We start from the raw sequence: 19,587 nt of genomic DNA, 5'->3' as shown, positions 1-19,587 counted from the left end.
CCGCTCCTGCCCTGCAGCGCCGGTCCCGCAGGCCGCCGGCGTGGGGGCGGTGCTGCGCATGCGCGGCGCGGGGCGCTCTGTCGCGAGGCGATGACGCGTGAGCCCCGCGCCGCCGCTGCCCTTCGCTGCCGATGAGGCGGTGCGCGTGGCCGCTGCTGCGGCTCCCGGCGCGCGCGGGGCTCGTCCTCCGCCATGGCGGGGCCGCCGCCGCCCGCCTGCGCCCCGCCGCCGCGTCCTTCTCCTCCTCCTCAGTCGGCGGGGAGGGCAGCTCCCGGGGCCTCGACACCTCTCTCTTCGTGCCCGTGCCCCTGAAGCCCGTCGGCGATGCGGCCGAGGAAGACGTGGGCGCCGAGCTCACGCGGCCCCTCGACAAGGGTGAGTGAGGCGGCGGCCCGGGCCCTGCCCGCCCTCTTCCCGCCAGGACCGGAGGCGTGCTGCCCCTCTGCCCCGGCCTGCGGGGCTGAGAGGAATTGGCGGGACCCGCCGGCGGTCTCCTGAGCCCTGTGGGCGGGCGTCCCCTGGCCTCCTCTGACGGGCCCGCCGCTCCCTTCGCGTGGTTTCCTGGGGTTTTGTCTCCGGAGATCAGGGGGTCTTTCCTTTCGGCTTGTCAGACCGCTGTGACTGCTCGTGCCCGCGAAGGCAAAAGTGGGATAAAGGCTGTCAGGTGAGGTAATACGACCGATAGTGAGGTTTTTACCAAGGCCCATTAGGCGTGCCCTGTGGGGAGGAAAAATCTGCTGGCCCAGTTCCTCCACTCCCTATTTCGTCGCAGTCAGGATAAAGGTGCTTGGCGTGGGGGCAGGTCCCACAGCTAAACTGAAACCTTGTGGCATTCCAAAACCATAACTGTATCTGAATTTAAAAGTCACAGTTTTCTCAAACATTGGTGTTACAGACAGAAGAGCATCATCTGTGTGTGAATGTGCCTAGATCAAAATCGGGCAAAGCATTCAGTTTTTCTAGTTATTGGCCATCAGTGTTAGAAACTTAAATTTAAGTTTCAGTTAGAACAGTGCAGGTCTGTTTGGGTATTCTTGGGTTTCCATATCTTAACGTATGAGCAAGTAAATGTTAAGTGTAGATTTCTGTGTGTCAGCTGGGAAAGCTGTGTCAAGAGCTATCTGCTTCAGTGCCCTCTCTGTTACGAGAGCTGCTGAGTGTGTCAGAAGCAGAACAGGAGTTTGAACTTCAGTCTTTAAGTAAAGTAATATCTTTCTCAGTGTTTTATGTTTCTCTTTTATCTATCTGCTAGGTATATATCCTGTCATTTTACTTGACACATTTATGTGGAAACAAGAAATTCTGTTGTTGACCTTTAGATGCTCTGCACTTCTGTTCTTTGATGTCTTTACATGTAATTATATTTCAAGAACCATTGACTGAGTGGTAACTGCTTTTTCAGTGTTTCCTTTCCTTTAATTATGAACGGTACATCCTCTTTGTTCTTCATCCATGTTCAGTCTTCTGATCAGGAAGGGTCTTATTTTATCTTGCTGTGCCAGCACACTATCTTTAAAGATTTGATAAATAAGAAACAAGTTCTTGTTCCTTTTGATGTTTGGAGATCCCAAAGCATTGAGGGTGTAAATGGAAACATTTTTTCTTCGTATGTTCTCCTAATTAAGTGTTCTGATGGCATATTATTCATATTAACTGCAGGTATAGGAAGCATGGGAAAACAATCTTAATTTGGTCAGAGCCCTTCAGAAAAGAATACCTGGCCCTGACAGCTAAAAAACCTAGCTAGGAGCAAAACCCCTGAACAGCTGTAATGCAAAAATACTGTGTTGTTTTCAGACTTGTCTTTGAGTGTTGGCTTATATTAGTAGTGCATTCCTTAGGTGCCAATAAATATGAATAGTGGCATCTTACTTGTACATTCCTTGTTGTCTCATATATTAGATAAGCAGTTATGTTGGATTTCTTCAAAGGTACAACTAAAATGCTCTGGGAAAATATGTATAGATTCTGTTTGGTCTCTGCTAACTTGTTGCGAGAGAACAGATTGACTAAAGTTACTTACGTTCCCACGGGTGAAAACTGCTGCAAACAGCCTGAAGTTCTTCCACGTGAGACTTGCAAGGAATACCAGCCAGGTGACCAGTATGGTGCTTGTCTGGCTTGTTGGCCTGTGGTGGGCTCTCTGTTGCTGTCAGTAATTTTGTATTTTGAAACCCATCAATAATGTTAAAGAGGAAACTGAACGAGACCTTCCTTAGCAAACATCATCCACTCTTTTTTATGAAATAGTCTTCCTCTTCTTCCCTCCCTTAGATTCTGACCACACACAGTATTATGCATCTGTTTTTTTTTAATATTTTGAATGGAGAGGCTCTGTCAGATTCTGCTGTCAAATACTGAACTAGATTCAATAAAGCAAAATTTATATTTACAAGCTTTCTGTTTACAGCTTGTGAAGAAACTTTGTTACACTGCTCGTAATTCCAGTGTGAATCATCTGGTTAGCTTGTTACTTGCTGAAGTGAGACAGGGATCATAGTTTTCACGCTAGTCAAACCCTGTCAGTATAACAGAAGCCTTTTGAGAAGCTTACTTTTGCAAAGCCAGTTTTGCAAAACCTTTGTAACAAACCTGTCACTTCATGGCCTGTAGTGGAATTCATTCATGGCTGCATCTGTTTTCTACAACTTCATAGGAAGTGGATCCTTAGTGGGGATGTATGCCTTCCATTTTGGGGTATCGAGTAGGTTACAGTTAGGAGGACCCCTGCTTTTGAGCTTTTCTTACAGAGATTATGGGAGAGTATGTCTTTCTGTAGCCTTTCATTGCTTTTACATCAGCAATGTTTCTGATATATTTTGTGATGATGATGTCATCATGGTGAAAGGCCCAAATGAACAGTTACAGGAAACAATAGAACAATATGAACTTGCTGTATGATGGAATGATTTAAGATCTAAATAGGTGTTTCCTGAACCCCTTGTATGATTGCCCTATCAAACAAGCTAATTGCATGTTATAGGGAAATATCTAAGGAGCAGTTATGTAAAAAAAAAAAAGACGATAGAAGAAAAAAAAGAAACTGATGTTAAACTTGGGAGGGTGAAAGAGAAGAAGAGGTCTGCTCATGCTTGTAGTATCAAAAGAAGGGAGCGTAAAGAACAATGAGAGAAGATAGGGATGGCATAAAGGTAGGTGATGTGCTATCAGTGCAGAGAGAGAAAGATTGGTACCTGGCTTCATGAACTTCAGTATCGGGCCTGAATGTTGCCAAGTCAGTGGGCAGCACAAACTAGGTTTGGTTTGTCTGTGGGCCTTCTGGTATGGAGATGATTCGTTATCCATTTTTAAATAAATATAAACAAAAATGTACTGTATGCAAGATCAGCACTTTGTGCCATGTGGCTTCACCGAATCCTTGATACGGTTGTTGATTTGGAGCCCTAATGCTCAATTGTCATATTGAACGTCAATTCTGTGGCTTCGATCGTCAGACCATGGGGCTGTGCTTTCTGGTGAGAAATGTAAGTGAGGGAAGACGAGGTATTGTCAGCAATTCATGCATCAGGAACAGGAGGTGCCTGAACAGGTGGATTAGTTAGATGCACAAGGTCACTTGGGCTGGACAATAGAAGTCTAATAGTTCTGGAGGAATTTTAAAATAAAGCAGTTCAGCTGCTGCAGTGGTAGCATACAGGCTTACTGAAGTGGACTGTTGTCGTCTCAGATGCAGGAAAATGACTGAAAAGTCTTCCTGCAAATAAGGCTAAAACATCTAAATGAATCTGATACATTGGAGGCTAACTGCATTATTTCTGAACTTAACTACAGAGTCAGGTGGTCTTTTTACACAGAACCTTAAAAATGCTGCTGAGAAGTCAAAGTAATTGAGGAGTAAGAGCTAAAATACTGTTCAAGAATGAGAAAACGATAAAGAAAGGAAAATCTTAAAACAGGAGTGAATGATAAAAAGGGTAATGGTAGAGGCAGGACACAGACCTCCTTAGTATGTACCCTGATCGCTAAGCTGCTGCTGTAGAAATAGTACTATGTGCAGTTAGATTAAGCTCACGTGGGCATGTCTCGCTGGACTGCAGTGCCAGCTTTGTTTTGTTTTGATATACCTGATTGTTAAGATAAGTATTTGTGCTTAGGAAGGATCGTGACCTTGGGTGTTGAGGGCTGCAGTGGTCCCAATGTCATGTTGCCTTGGATAGTAACAAATGTTCTGGCATTGACCTTTTCATCTTGTAGTAAGGCCAGTAGGCTGTGAATTTAGCTACATGGCTGATGATGTGTTAAGTGTTACAACTTCTTAGGGAAGCTCTGAAGAGAATTTAGCCATGTGCTTTCTGTTAGTGCAGTGTTTTCCAATCTGTCTTTGATTTCCAGGCCCTTAAACATTTTCTGATGAGAGTATGAATGCCTGTGTGGTAAATGTAAGCCTGCTGACAATCTTTCTTAGTTACCTTTGTGAACATTTCAGACTGTGGGTTAATCTGTCAATGGCGTATTGTAACCATGCATGGGGTATGGAATGTAGCCACTGCTCTTGTGCTTCTGGCTTTGCCTGCAGTTGATCTTTGCCGTGTTCTTGTCACCTGATTATTTTTATTATGCAAAGTGGGTTATCTCTGTTCTAGAGTATAGCTTTTTAGAAAGAGAGGCAATCTTTCAGTAATTTAAGGTTGATCTCATGGGAAGCTTTCCATGTCACGGCAGAGACTTCAAAGAGTTACGGAGTTAGTTGCAGAGAGCAGAGCTTGGCGGTGTTGTGTTCAGTGACTTGTGCAGGCAAACCAGGGGCGTGCTGCATTATCTATCAGTCCTAGCATTTTATAATACAGGGTTTGTAGGCTTGAATTTTAAGAATAAGTTTATGAATAGGTGCTCATGATATTTGCTAGATTTTTGTGAATTTCTGATCTACTGTAGATGGAGAGGGGACACATTTTTGCCACTGTGATTTGACTAACATTTAAATGAACTAAACTCAGAGTGTATATTAGTAAATACAGTTTTATTGCAACTCTGAGATTGCCTCTTAGAGGGGAGGGAAAGTGTGTATTAATAACTTTAAAATAAGTTATTTTATACAAACAAATCTGAGTAATTTGTGATATATATATGAAGAAACTCTGTTAAGTTTTCTTCTCCCCTCCTTTATTTAACCTGAGAAATAGGAAGAATACTGCATCTGGTTTGCCTGATCTTTCTGGAGACTGTGTCTTAGAAGCAGTGTGGAGGAAAGAAGGTCTCAGGATGTTTAATAAAAAGCTGTCACCGAGTACTTTAAGCAGATTTACTTTTCATATTAAAAGCTGGTGTTTCCTGATAAGTGCTGATAAAAAGCAAACAAAAACCACCCCAAAACCTTAATTAGTTTGTTCCATAACATGTTGGCTGCAGGTTCCCACCTTTATGCTTTCCTATCAAGTACTGGGGAAAATGTGTCTCAAATACTGACCTCCTCTTCATGGCAATTCTTACTCTTCTGCAGTTTAAGATTGTCCTTTTCCACAATAGGCTTAATCATCGAATGTGTTTAATTTAGGGAGAAATCATTTGAGTCTGTTTGGCATGGCAAAGATTCCCTCTCTCCAGAGTATGAGCCATGAGCTTTGGGCCAGGAGAATATGGTTTAATTTTGAGCAAACTAAAACAATATTACTCTTTTTCTTCAGGTGAAGTTCTAAAAAACTTAAATAAGTTCTACAAAAGAAAAGAAATCCAAAGACTAGGATCAGAAAATGGATTAGATGGTAAGAAAACGTTCTGAGATTTTTTTTTTTTTAATGTGAAATGTGTTCTTATTCAGTTATGGTATTGGGTAGATCTGATCTTTTACGAGTCTCACAACACTGCTTGTTTAAGTTGTCTGTCACTCAGTTCAAATGACCTTGATATTTACTTGTAATATTTCATATTAATTCATAGGGTTTTAATGGGCTACTTCAGTGTTTTATTGGGTGTTTACAAATATGGTTTTGTGATCCCAGTCACATTTACTGTGCTCCTTTTTTTTTTCTTGCAGCTCGCCTGTTTCACCAAGCCTTTATAAGCTTTAGGAAGTATATCATGGAATCCAGTTCTGTGAGTGCTGATTTGCATATTATTCTCAATGATATATGCTGTGGTGCAGGCAAGTATCTGGGGTGCTTGTAAAATAAAATATGCAGTTTTTCTTGGTTTTGACCTGTATGCTTACCTATGTACCTGTTCCCCCCCCCCCCCCCCCACTATGCTGTAATAGAGGTTAAAAATCACTGCTTTCCCATCAGAAACACTTGTGCCCATCCTATGGAGTGTTCTGTCCTTAAATCTTCTGAAGTGGAAACAAAAGAGGTGGAAGTCTTGGCAAGAAGCAGCCTGTCGTTTTCTAGCATCTGTTCATTGCTGAAATGAAAAGAGTACTGTTCCATTTTTTCCTCTCTTAAAAATTTAGTAGTCACTAGGGGGCACTTTGAGAGCTTTCTCCTGGCCAGGTGGCTTTAAGTACTTGGGGCTCTATGCCTGTGCTGTTTCCGTGTGCCAGGAACAGTCCGTGTGCCACGAAAGGCACTTAGAACTAAGAGGTGGTGCTAGCAGAAACAGCCTTCTCCACAGTTTGAGCTGCAGAATTTTGGCGTAGTATGTGTGTTTCTAATGATGGTAATTTAAAGGTTACAGTGGCCTTTAGTTTTGTCTTAAATGTAACCGTGTAGATTTTAAATGTTTACTGCCTTAGGAAATTTCAAGTGTCTTTTTATATTAGTTGTGCATAAAATCTTCCACATGATTTCCTCACTTCCGCTCCTTATTTACTTATATATGGTCATTGTTTATATATGCTTTAAAACTCACACATATAGGAGTGCAAGGGGTTGTTTATTGTGATAGTTTTGAAGTTTTTTAGTTGAGTTTTGCCTGTCCAAAGATGATAATTGAAAATACTAGAGTTTTTAAGTTCCTTAAATTTTCACAATAGTTTTGATTCATTGAATACTAATTCTCAATTAAAAAAACCCCAACAAACCAAAACACTGCTTTTTTTTTGGTCTGTGTGTGTGTGTTTGTTATAATAACAGTTTTTTAGATGCAGATAGTTCTTTGAAATTCTAGGAGAGCTGGACAATCGGAGTGTGACCTGAAATGGGACCTTTAAGGCCACATGTCTTCAATGCAGACATTCAGAAGAGTGAAACTGGATGTCTCCTCTGAGTGGATTTTTCTATTTTTGTTTTCTCACCTAGGGATTGGAGACTCACAATTTTGAACCAGCATTCTAAGTCTTAGTAGCTTAGGGAAGCCACAAACTATTCTGTTTTTTCTTTGTTTATTCATAAAAGCATTTTTGAAGATTTTATTTTGTTTTATTCAAAGGCAGCGTATGAATTCAGGAAGAAAAGGCTAAAATTTTCTTAGGACAGAAAAGCTATTACTCATCCCGCTTTTCCATAGCTTCTCATTTTATTTAGAAGTTCTCTAGACATGTAGGCTAACCAGAGTGAATGTACTGAAATGAGATTTCTTTTTTCCATGCTATTGTATTTGTATTATGTTGCTTAATGAGTCCGTGTACTCATGTTAGTTTACCTTTCTGCCATTGAGATAATTATGGAACTTTGTAGAGAGCCAGAAGTTGAAAGAATTACATAAGTGTGTGGTAGAAGTAGTAGAAATTTTTTTTAAAAGTTTATTGTGAAGATACAGGCTTTCGGACAAGCATGGAAACTTTCTTAAAATGGTTTTGTCTTCCAGGTCACGTGGATGATCTCTTCCCATTTTTCCTGAGGCATGCAAAGCAGATCTTTCCGATGCTGGACTGTATGGATGATCTGCGCAAGATTAGTGACTTAAGATTGCCACCCAACTGGTCAGTGTCTTTAAGTGGTTGCAGTGTTTTCTTTTCTTAGTGCCACAGAATTTCATAGTCTGTGGACTTAAGATTTATGAAGTACAGTTGCACTATGTTTTCAGTCCCATTTCTCTGTTTTTACAATAATTCACGTCAGGAACTCTTATCTTTGTTACAAGATATATTGCAATCAATCAAAAGGAAAATAAGATTGTATTGGCTATGAAAGTCACTGAGTTGGTATTGCCTTTCCGGAAGGCTGTCTTCTGCTGTACCTGTTTGGGAGGTAGCACGCCAGAACTTTAAAACATCAGTATGCCCAAGAGAGAGACCACAGTAAGGAGAATTATTTTGAACACAATGTGTGAATTCCACTCTAAATCTTTGAAAGCACTGTATGATTCAGAAGATGAATGTGTAAGACATAGTAACCTCTTTATACTGTCTCTATTTAAGAACTTGATCTGCTTTCAACACACATTAAAAAGTCTATTAATAAGTAAATGCTTAAGCTGATTTGCAATTTCCCCTGAATCAGTATCCAGAACACCAGATAAACGTTCAACAGATCTGCTTTTTTGTGTATGTTTTAGGTATCCAGATGCCAGGGCTATTCAGAGAAAGATAATATTCCATGCTGGTCCTACAAACAGTGGAAAAACTTACCATGCTATCCAGAGATTTTTGTCAGCAAAATCTGGAATATACTGCGGTCCACTAAAACTTCTGGCTCATGAGATCTTCCAAAAGAGTAATGATGCTGTCAGTATATTACTTACCTACCTCCTTAGTACTGGAACAGTCTCATGAATGCATGTTTGTCAAGTACTGTAGTTGCTTAAGGCAGTCCATGAAGCAGTGTGCCTGGACGGGTGCCTTTGCTTCGCGGCAGTGTCAGCTCATGTGAATACCAGTTGTGTGTTGCTGTTTTAGGTGTGCAGAACGGAACATCGTTTCCCCAGATGGAACATCGCTTTCCCCAAAGCACATGCCATGCAATCATTGCTGTAACCTGCCTCCATTTTCCTGTAATTTTTCCCCTGCTGGGTTTAGCCAGGTTCTACTATTAGCTTTTTCAGTGTGGAAATAGTGGCGTCTTTTGCCCACGACCTTTATTTTAGCTTGTATGCAAGAAATCACCCTTGCTTAACTCCCCATAACCTTCTGCTTCAATGTTTAAATATATTTCACTCAACCATCTAACAAAAAGTACTGCAGCTTCAGATGCGTTGAGTTGAGGAGCAGTGCCCTAGATCAGGTCCCTAAAGGAAGCTTTCATTAGTCCTTTTTTTTTATTGCTTCCAGCATCTTTTTGAAAGCTCCTCACCAGTGTGTTTCCAGCTCCCCAGAACCACACCAGTTCTGAAGCATTACAATAACACCTCACATGTTAATGCAGCATAGTGTCTATGTACAGTAGTGTTTACCAAATGATGTTGTGATTTCTCTTTTTGCTAAGTCTGTGGTTTAGAATTTGTAATTCCTATTACTGGTTTATCAAAAGCAACACATAAGAAAGATTGGCCTGTCCTGGGAGATATCTGTAACGCGTACTGCATAGTGAACATGGATTCCATGTCGTGATGTTCCTTGTTAGTAGAGTTACTGCACTTTTTACCATGTGTTTAGCGTGTGAGAACTTTTCACTTGGCAGCTTGTGGATCATACACAGCCCTTGAGGCTTAAACGGGGCTTCCTGCCTGGCTCTGCAGATGGCTGTAGATATGGAAGGAGCAGGCATCTGCCTGACATTCAGCGAGTGTAGAGCTGACAGAGGGTGGTGGCCTTGCTGTCTCTTACAGCTGGTGCTCATTCACCCTTGCTGGGCGAGTATAAGGCAGCAGGTGAGACACCCAACAGGGCAATCACCAAATGAACTGGAAGAGACTGGAGCTTGCTGGGCTCCTTCACTGCTGGGCCTTACTTTATGAGCCCCTTGTACTACAGCTCTTCTGACAGTTCTTTTGTTGCAGATGTGACAGCTCTGAAATGCTCAGAGGAAGATGTAATCTCCTGTAGGTGTAGGGGAGGGCATCTAATTACAGATACTACCTCTTCCTTGTACCCTTTGGTCTGATAGGACTTAAATACAGGGCACAAGTCTCAAAAGGTTGAGTAGTTATTTTCTAGATAGCTTCCATTATGCTGTCTTAGAAACTACTTTAAGAAACTATTTTTTTTCCCCTTTGGAAAGGGGATTCTGTTATATTAAATAAACTTAACATGAGTTATCTGAATTCCTTTAGAATGTGCCATGTGACTTGGTGACAGGAGAAGAGCGTGTGTATGCCAATGAAGATGCCAGACAAGCCCCTCATATTGCTTGTACCATTGAAATGTGCAGCACTAATACACCTTGTATGTATACATAATTGTTTCAGTCATATCTGTGGTATCTTTATGTGTAGTATTGCTTGGACTCTGAAGTAGCTGAGCTATTCCTTTTCACTCTTACTTTAACAATTTCTGAACTATATTAGAGCAGTTAATGAAACCTGGATCATCTCAGAATAGCTTTTTGGATTAACTTTGGTAGAGGATCAACTTGATTGGAGCAGCCTTTTTTAGAAAGCTTTAGAGTTCCTTCCTGTGTTGTATTGCTGTTCTAGATGCTCTTCCTTGGTGCATCGTATTTTTCTTTTTTTTTTTTAAGATGAAGTTGCTGTGATTGATGAGATTCAGATGATCAGAGATCCTTCCAGAGGGTGGGCTTGGACAAGAGCCCTTCTAGGTAAGCTTGTTTGTGTTGAGAATTAACTACTATAATGTGGTTGTAAATGGCACGTTAAATTCAAGCTTGGCAGTCAGTATATTTGTCAGTGGTTACAATATGTGATGCAAAATAAAAGCGAGTATTGTTTCTTCATATGTCTTCTCACAGCAAGTTAGAGAGATACTCTGCCTCAGAGGATTTGTCTGTATGGCAGCAAGTTACCTGTCATGTTTTACTTAATGAATGTTTTTTAAAAATTTTATTCTCTAAGGTACACAGATGCCTCTTTCAGTTTTGCTTCTGTGGATAATATGGAGTCTTTGTGTTGTTACACTATGCTGTCCTTTTACATTGATTATTTTCTAGAAGTGTGCTTTTTTGTTCAATTAAAACAACACAATTTTTCAGAGATTTCATTACGAAGAGATACTGTTAGATGTTCGCCATGGTTCCATACATTAAATATTTTATAGTGTTCATTTCAAACGGCTCATTTATAGAGCTGTATTGATCTGCTAAATTCTTAGAAGAATGCTTCTTTTGATGATTTTAGAATTTTTTGAGAGCAATTTTTGAAACTTGTTTTTCCTCAGATTTTAAACAGAAGATTGGAATCTGATTCCCCCCCGCCCTTCCCTTCCCTGCTTTTGATGCTGAGTTTAAAAGGATGATTTGTCACACTTCCACTACCTCCTATTTTTTTCCCGTTTTCTATTCTGACTGCATTAGAGACGTATTCATAATTTTTAGAAGGTCGTGCAGAAAACAAAGCTCTTCAGTTCTGCTGTGGTTTGAGAGTTAGTAAAACAATAGTACTAAGTAAAACATGCTCAAAGCTTTGTTCCATTTGTTCAGTGGTTGAGGGTACCTCCTGTTTTGGCTGTTTTGCTTTTGGGTGCAACAAGGTATTAGCTGCTCTGATTATCATACTAATGGGTTTCCAGGCATCAAGAGCAGCTCTGAGGAAGTAGCGTATTGTGGGAGAGGCTTTAGATATGGGATGTTGAAGGAAGGGAAATACAGTCCTCATCGATGTGTTTAGCAAGCAAAATGTAATTTTTGGGTAACTTAAAAGTCAGATAAAGCTACTGTTGTCTATAAATATGTAACATTTTGCATTTTATTTCATTGGATCTTGTTCAGGACTCTGTGCGGAAGAAATCCACATTTGTGGAGAAGCTGCTGCTATTGACTTGGTGACAGAGCTCATGTACACTACAGGGGAGGAAGTTGAAGTAAGTTTTTTAATTCTGTAAAGTTACAGACAGAACCTCAGTCTCACCTTGCTGGAAAACAGGAAAAAATTTAGGGTCTTTAGGGGTTTTAACTGATTAAAGTTATTCTTGCACGAGTTCTTGTTAAAATGTTTCTCAATTACTGTTAAACCAAAGGAGATGTTGCAAAGTTATTTCATTTTTAATAGTGATACTGTTTTGCTAAAGAAGATCAGTGCTTTGAGTTCCCCTCAGGGAATGCTACAGCTCTTTAGGGGCTTTCTTCACAGTTCTGTTCTTCCTGAAGGGCACAGTGCCCTCAAATCTGCTGAGGTTACTGGATCTGTTGATAGTTATTCTCCATATGATGAAGAAAGGAGTTAAAAGCGCTAATATCTCCAGAAAAAAGTGACTGAAAGACCTCTGACACCCAAATTTACAATAATAAATATTTTCTTTTACTTGGGAAGATTCCTTTGTGAAAAATTATTTAAAAACATAAAATATGGTCCTAAGAAAGTCCAGCCTGCATGATTTCCTGGTGAATTAGCTGTAGCTTTATGTATCTGTGTGTGGTGGGGCATGTGATTCTGAAAGGGGACCAGTTATAGCATTCAGGTGACTGGGTGAAAACAGACTCTCATGTCTTGATAGAATTGTTACATAGCCTGTATACTACTTTCCTTGAATATAGTTCACATGTGAAAATATATAGTTCTTCTGTTTCTTGAAAAGTCCATATAGTTCTCAGCTTGGGAAGTGCTGCAGACATGCAAGTGCATAAGGTGTATGTCACCTTCTCGCCTGTAATTATCCCTTAAGGGCTGCGAGACATATTTTTCATTGAAAAACTTATTGTCTTTGACAACTCCTTTGATTCTAGGTCCGAAACTACAAGAGACTCACTCCTCTTACTGTGCTGGATTATGCCTTAGAATCTTTAGATAACCTCCGTCCTGGGGACTGCATTGTCTGTTTCAGTAAGAATGACATTTATTCTATCAGTCGACAGATTGAAGCCAGAGGATTAGAATGTGCTGTCATATATGGCAGTCTGCCACCAGGTAAAGCACTTTTCCTTTTATTTTTAAGGGAACATTCTGCTTCTTGCTGCTTTCTTAGAAAAAACTTTTAAATGAAGCAATACAAGTTTTCCTAGTTTTACATCTCTATATAGTTAGAGAAAGTTAATCAACTTTTGTTGACTGGTGTTTTAATCTTGGGATTAGACCTTTATTAGGTACTTAATAGTGATCTTCAGATAGATGTAATTAAATGAGGTCTGCCCACAGCTCTGGGAATGAGTTAAATCCCTCCTGCTCCCTTCCCCCAACAACAGCCAAATACCTTTTTTTTCTTTTTCTCTGCCTGTTATAAAGGCATTGGGCTTAGTGATACATTGTCTTTGTTTTGCAAGAAGAGTTTGCTATGTGAAGTGTTTTGTCATTCTGTTTTAGGAACAAAACTTGAACAGGCAAAGAAATTCAATGATCCTGATGATCCATGCAAAATTTTAGTTGCTACAGATGCAATTGGAATGGGACTCAATTTGTGAGTACTTGGAGCAGGTTATGATATGGGGCTTTTTGGTGGGGTGTTTTTTGCTGGTATGATACCTGATACCTGCATTAGTTTCCTCACTTGTTTCTCCCCAGCTTGACTAATTTGGCTAGATATCTGCTATGTCTAGATAACATAGTACATAAATTTTAATTCTGAAGTAGTGACCAATTTGACTGGGTAGAACTAAGCTTTAATTTTAAAACTGATCCTAAGAATTAAGTGCCTCACTTGGCCTAATTCTGTGTGATAGTAGGCACTGTTATCCTTTCGATTCACTGGAGTCAGATGTGCTAGGTTGGCAGAGTATCAGACTCTTGCATTTCTGAAATGTAGAGCAGGTTCAGTTCAGTTTCAGGTGTATTTTGTTGCTGAAGACGATGCAGTCACGTTGCTCTAAACTACTGAGGCAGATGATGAATGGATTGGGACCCTATGAGAACACGACTGATGTGTGTAGGGATGATGATTCTCCTGCAACTAACCGGTAGTTTTATGCTGCACTTTTGAATATGCCATGTCCATAAGCAGCATCTGTGATCCCTTAATTTATAGAGGGGAAAAAAAGCTCAATGAAAAAAAAAAAAAGGCTTTAATCCTCCTGTGGCAGGTTGTATATTGAAAATCATTTGCAAAAAAAGATTCCTCTTTGTTTTTGTTCAAATATTTCAGGTGTATAAAAAGAATAATTTTTAACTCTATCGTAAAGCCAACTGTCAATGAGAAGGGAGAAAAGGAAATAGACTCCATTACAACCTCTCAGGCTCTACAAATCGCAGGCAGAGCTGGGCGTTACGGCTCATCCTTCAAAGAAGGAGAAGTCACTACAATGCATCGTGATGACCTCGTACAGCTGAAGGAAATTTTGAGTGAGCCTGTGCGACCTGTGAAGGTGAGAGGCTCAGTGCAGTTTGTACAGATGTGCTCTGGAGCTGTTTTACCATCCCAAATTATTTTTCCTTGTGTCTGTTTACAAGTTAATAATAAAAATGGATTATGTCATGCTGGAGTGACTTTGAATCTGTGTCCTATTTGGAGACCTGCAATATTTCATTTATATTGAAGCTGATCTTTTAAGAATTGAAAGCTCAAACACAGTTCTTAAGTTCCAGATGAGTGTGCTAAATAAACTGGACTCTAGGGTGCTTTGATTTCTTGCTTTTTATCTTTCTAGATTTTGGTTCTGATGCACTAACTTAAGAAGAATATTGAGAATTAATGGAGATTTTTTTTCTTTATTTTCCCTTTAGGCAGCTGGCCTACATCCTACTCCTGAGCAGATAGAAATGTTTGCTTATCATCTCCCTGATGCTACTCTATCCAATCTAATTGTAAGAATGATCAAAATATTAGCTTCTTTAAAAATTAAGCATTGTTTATAGTCACTGTTTTTGTACGAAGATGCACTTTGGGAACCTAACAGACAACCTTGTGTGTATCTTTTATCAGTTGGATTCTTCTTTCTACCACAGCAGTGACTGAAAATACGTTTAAAATGCTTAACTGTTAAATGTTATAATAAACTTGAAAGCTGTTGAAGTGTGTAAATATGTTTACACGTGTTGAAGAGTGTGCAACAACCTTTTCATTTCACCTTTCCTGTATTTTACATGTAGACATTTTTGCTCTGAGGCTGAAAATATTAGAGACTAAAATTTTGATAAATTTATGTGAAAATTCCTGGGAAACTGGGCTGGTTATGTCAGATTTCTGTACATCTGAGAGCTACCTCTCATTTTTTTCCTGGTTCTGTGGAATTTGTAGTAAATAAGTATCTGCTTAACTTTGAGAAAATAGATTTTATAGGATCTACTTGATCTCATCATTAGCTGCATAAAATTTTTGGAAGTGCCTAAACCTTTTAAAGTAGAAATTAAGCTTCCAATGGTGTATTTAAAAAATAGTATCATGGTTTTTAGTACGCTGAAAAATTCTCAGCAGCTTTCATGGATTTAAATGCATATTATTGTTCTCTGCTGATGTGCTGCTATGTAGCAAAGTGTATGATTTCTAACCTCAAGGCAAAAGATTATACTTGGAGACCTCCTGGAAGACTTGAGGTGGTAGAGTAACAGCACATCTTTAAAATGTTACTGTTGAGAATTTCTGGGCTAGCATTAGAGGTATTAAGATTAAAAAACCCGTTAATCTCTTAAGTATTCAGTCACATACTAATTAAGAAGCTCAGTGTTTCTGTAATGGTCTTTTTAAAAAAATCTTTCAAAGATTTACACTAGAGAAATAATTTTGGGGGCCCAGAAAAATTCCATCTACAATGTGCAGTGGCATCTCCTGTTTCTTTGAACCTTGGTTATGTTTCAGGTATTCTCTGAACTCCTCTATTGCAATACTGTATTTATCTTGTGATTTCTTTCTTCCTAAAAGAGATCTGTTCCTGATATTGGGCTAAAAATACCTCGATTATTGAATTTTATGCTGTAAAGATAGCTTTTTGGGTCATACGAAGTGACAAACCTGGAACAAGTTCTAAGCATAGTCGTAACTGGTTCCTGTGATGGTATCTGTAACTAAAATGTACACTTCCAGACATTGAAATTGAAAATGCTTAAATAAAGCTTAGTGTGTTATGTCTTCTCTGATTCTGTGTTAGAGAATTTAATGAAAATCCTGTTAGTAGAGGGAGCTCCCCTGTCCCCTTTTTTATTACTGTGGTCAAGTTTGATATTTTTAACTGTTCTTTCAGTATAACTAGCCTTTGAAACACTAAATAATTTTTTGCTTTGGTAATAGAAAGTTTAACAACCCTTTTTTGTAATAACATCTTCTTCATTTGGTTATATTTTCACAGGATATTTTTGTGAGTCTCTCACAAGTTGATGGGCTTTACTTTGTCTGCAATATTGATGACTTTAAATTTCTAGCAGATATGATTCAGCACATTCCACTAAATTTGCGATCACGATATGTCTTCTGCACTGCACCCTTGAACAGAAAAGAGCCTTTTGTGTGTACCACGCTGTTGAAGGTCAGTTACTTTTTCCCTCCAAAAAACCGTGGTATATATATTGGAGCAAGTGGGTCTTGGTGCATACTGCTGCTGTATTTATTGTGGATTTTGTCATTAGATCATTTGAGAGCATTCTTGAAGTGCTCACAGGTAGTAATATAAAACAGCTGCAGATATAGGTGTATTTAAATGGAGAACTCATTCTCATTTTGTGATATAAATTAAAGTTTGGGTGGCTTTTCTGCTGTTTGCCTCAGAGAAACCTACTGCTTGCCTTGCAGGTGATCTTTGAACTGGGAGAGATCAGAACTGTGTTACGTAGTTACTTGTGCACTGTTAAGTGTTGCACTACAGTGTGTCTAAAAGTAGTCCTTAAAAAACAAGATACCACTGGTTCAAGGTGTTAGCTTGTCAGCGAAAGAAAAGAATGTGGGTTTAGGTGTGATTGCTGATGTTATAGTACAGTTACATAGAATTAAAACCCCGGAAAATACAGTGCTGTAAGTTGCTCTCAGAATTATGTTGTTTCATTTTTCAGGCCTAGATGAACTGTTTTCCACTGTGCTCCCGGAGTGATTATTTAGAGGAATTCATAGTCAGCTGATTTCAGTTTTTCAGGATTAATAATTTTATTTGGGACTCTTACTTTGTTAGACAGTATAACCTTTGTCCCCTTTTAGAGACACATTTTTTAATAAAATAGTGTAAAAATGAAACTGATGCGGTTTACTCATGTCATAGATATTAGACCTGTGCTTTTCAAAAATGGCTAATAATGTCCTTTACAAATTGAGTGATTGAATTAAAGAGTTGGAAAAAAAAAGTGCCTCATTAAGAAAATGCTGAGCATTCAGATCCCAAGTAATGAAGGTACAGAGGGACATAATGTGATGTTGGAGGGAGGTAGGCTGTTGTGAATGCCTGTGTGAATTTAAGGCCCATTCCTTGGCAAAAAACAACTTCCGGTATCAGCCAGTTAGGAAGCAGTTAATCCAAGTCATCAATGCTCATGAAGATTTTAAATTTATCTTGTTTATCTGTTAGTAAAAGAGCTGAGATGTTTTGGTTTCAGAAGGGCTGATTTCTAGTGCAGATTAATCTGTTTGGGTTGTGAATAGTGTGTTTCTTAAGTCAGGGAACACAATGAACATTTTCTGAACCCTGGAGATTCTGAAACAAGATAATTCCATCTGCTTTGCTAGATGAAATCATATGCCTTCACTGTTAACGCTTTTCTGGATAGCTCTGTTCTTCTGTTGCTTAACTCTGTGTGTGGCTCCTGGACAAATTGTGTTAATGAGGCCCTGGAAAGGAGAGGTGACTCCTGTGTTGAGTAATTAAGTAAAAGAATGTGTGGCATTTGGGCTGTGTAAAACAAAGCAGGTATTTTCTGGAGTATTCTATGTATACAGACTCAAGAGAATTTAACTCATTTGGGATTTCTTCTTTCCTGACTGAAGACTTTACTGAATCTGCATGTTTTTCAGTTTGCAAGACAGTTCAGTAGAAATGAGCCTCTGACGTTTGACTGGCTCTGCCGGCACACCAAATGGCCATTACCTGCTCCAAAGAACATCAAAGAACTTGTACACCTTGAAGCTGTTCATGATGTTTTTGACCTCTATCTGTGGTTAAGGTATTGTCTTTGTGCTTGAAAATTGGTTTTGTTTTTTCCCAATATTTATGCCTTGGAGTCCTAGAAAGGCAGGGTCTTCAAGCCCGTGTGTATGTGGTGCAGTAGGGGCTCCTTTGGCCCCTTAGGGGATCTTGACAAATGCAGATGTAGCTGTGTTGTGGGAGCAAGTCCCAGGTTCTGCAGAGAACAGTTTGACTGACAGTAGGTTAGAAACAAGATGATCCTGGTCTGGAGCAGCTGAGATGCCACTTAAAATACAGCGGCCTTCCCATGCAACACGTAATAATTTTTTTTTGCTTTACGTAGTTATGTATCTCGTTTTTGTCCCAGTCAGCAGTCTTTTAGTGAAAAGGTTTAATTGTGTGTTGTTTTGCCTCTCCAGTTACCGCTTCATGGATATGTTCCCTGATGCTGTCCTTGTAAGGGATATTCAGAAAAAACTAGACAACATTATACAAGTTGGTGTCTGCAACATCACAAAGCTGATCCGAGCTTCCCAATCTGCAACTGTTCCTGGCACAGCAGAAGTTCTGTCAGAAGACTTTCCTCTTTCAAGGACTAAGAGGGATACCAGGGTGGTTTCAGACCACCAGGGTGGTGCAAAATCCACAGAGGCACTCTCTATTGCAGTGGATGTTCCGGGAGAAAGGAGAGCAAAGAACTTGAAAGCCTATCGGTCTGCTACAAGGCAGGAGGATCTGAAAAGTCATGGACGTGGATCTCTTGCCAACAGATTGCTGCGTGAAGGACTTCTAACACAAGAAATGCTGAGACAGCTGGAGAGTGAGTGGCAGGATCAGCACAGGAATGGTAGATATGGCCTTGGTTCAAAAAGAGATGATCGGAATAGTTCAAAGGAAACGGGAAAAAAGAAAAAATAGAACCATGTCCTAATTCTGTTTAGTTTTTATTCCTAAAATAAAATACTATTTTAATAACTTCTTTGACATTTCATGTTTACACTGCTGCAGCTCCTTGATGTTTTGCCTTTTCCTGTGACCAGTTACGTGAAACACTCAGAGAAACGGACTCTTAAAAGCTCAGAGGCCATAAGTTTGCTTTTACCAGTCAGCTGTACACTTTTTCAGTCGTGGTGTTCAGCGTTAAGTGTACGATCTACTGCTATGTGAAAATTTGAACTTGATGTCTTCTTGCGAGATATCCTCACATCATTAATAAACGTCAGATATTTCACTAGTAATGAGTTAGCTACTCATTCTATCCCTTCCCAAAGGGCATAGTTTAACAGATAACGAACAAGTAATGAACAACCTGCCAGGAAATGGGGTCAGAATGGTGATAGGAGTCATGCGCCTCTAACCTTTGTGTCCTGTGAAAATGTGGAAGGAGGCGAAAAGCATTTGTGTTAACGTGTTGGGGAATGATGAAACTCTGGCCATGGGCATTTCTGAGTAAATTCCAATTCTGTCATCTGAGGGGTAATTACTGAAACAAAGCAAAATCTGTCCTTGCGCTTTAAATTGTATTCTTTCTCCTAGGAAAAGCTCATCACACTGTTTCAGGCAAAGTTTGCGGGGAGAAGAGAGGAAAAATGTTGGTTTATGATTTTGGGGGGGAGGAGGAGATGTTAGAGGCATAGGTATAATTTATTTACTTTTGATAAATTCAGATGTCTGTTTCTCCTTGACTTATTCTTAATTCAGTTTCATACAAATTATTCTGTTGCACTTCTTCAGT

The 19,587-nt window shown here is 39.6% G+C and overlaps 1 protein-coding gene across 3 annotated transcripts; it reads left to right on the top strand.

Annotated features, from left to right (window-relative positions):
• The first annotated feature begins 120 nt into the window (after positions 1-120).
• On the top strand, positions 121-19,086 carry SUPV3L1 (Suv3 like RNA helicase). Of its 3 annotated transcripts, XM_074874251.1 has the most exons (15): positions 121-375; positions 5,646-5,723; positions 5,996-6,103; positions 7,702-7,816; positions 8,392-8,560; positions 10,045-10,156; positions 10,452-10,529; positions 11,655-11,746; positions 12,609-12,789; positions 13,183-13,276; positions 13,958-14,177; positions 14,536-14,616; positions 16,095-16,271; positions 17,741-17,889; positions 18,272-19,086. In XM_074874251.1, the coding sequence occupies exons 1-15, from the start codon at positions 132-134 to the stop codon at positions 18,768-18,770; spliced, it is 2,397 nt and encodes a 798-aa protein (XP_074730352.1). In that variant the 5' UTR covers positions 121-131; the 3' UTR covers positions 18,771-19,086. The 3 variants fall into 3 exon arrangements, with proteins under 3 accessions (XP_074730352.1, XP_074730353.1, XP_074730354.1); XM_074874252.1 differs by lacking the exons at positions 121-375; positions 5,646-5,723 and having other exon boundaries at positions 5,996-6,054; XM_074874253.1 differs by lacking the exons at positions 121-375; positions 5,646-5,723; positions 5,996-6,103; positions 7,702-7,816 and having other exon boundaries at positions 8,400-8,549.
• Positions 19,087-19,587: the final 501 nt, after the last annotated feature.

The sequence above is a fragment of the Strix uralensis genome, chromosome 7 (assembly GCF_047716275.1).
Source record: "Strix uralensis isolate ZFMK-TIS-50842 chromosome 7, bStrUra1, whole genome shotgun sequence".
Classification (NCBI taxonomy): domain Eukaryota; kingdom Metazoa; phylum Chordata; class Aves; order Strigiformes; family Strigidae; genus Strix; species Strix uralensis.
The sequence above is the reverse complement of the archived record's forward strand: the minus strand, read 5'-3'. Positions and strand labels throughout refer to the sequence as shown.

What these genes read in the sequence shown, in the direction of transcription:
- SUPV3L1 (XM_074874251.1), top strand. Translation starts at nt 132, where the DNA reads ATGAGGCGGTGCGCGTGGCCGCTGCTGCGGCTCCCGGCGCGCGCGGGG. An exon ending in TGATATATGCTGTGGTGCAG is followed by an intron (nt 6,104 to 7,701) that starts GCAAGTATCTGG and finishes TTTGTCTTCCAG; the next exon opens with GTCACGTGGATGATCTCTTC. An exon ending in TGTGTACCACGCTGTTGAAG is followed by an intron (nt 16,272 to 17,740) that starts GTCAGTTACTTT and finishes CATGTTTTTCAG; the next exon opens with TTTGCAAGACAGTTCAGTAG.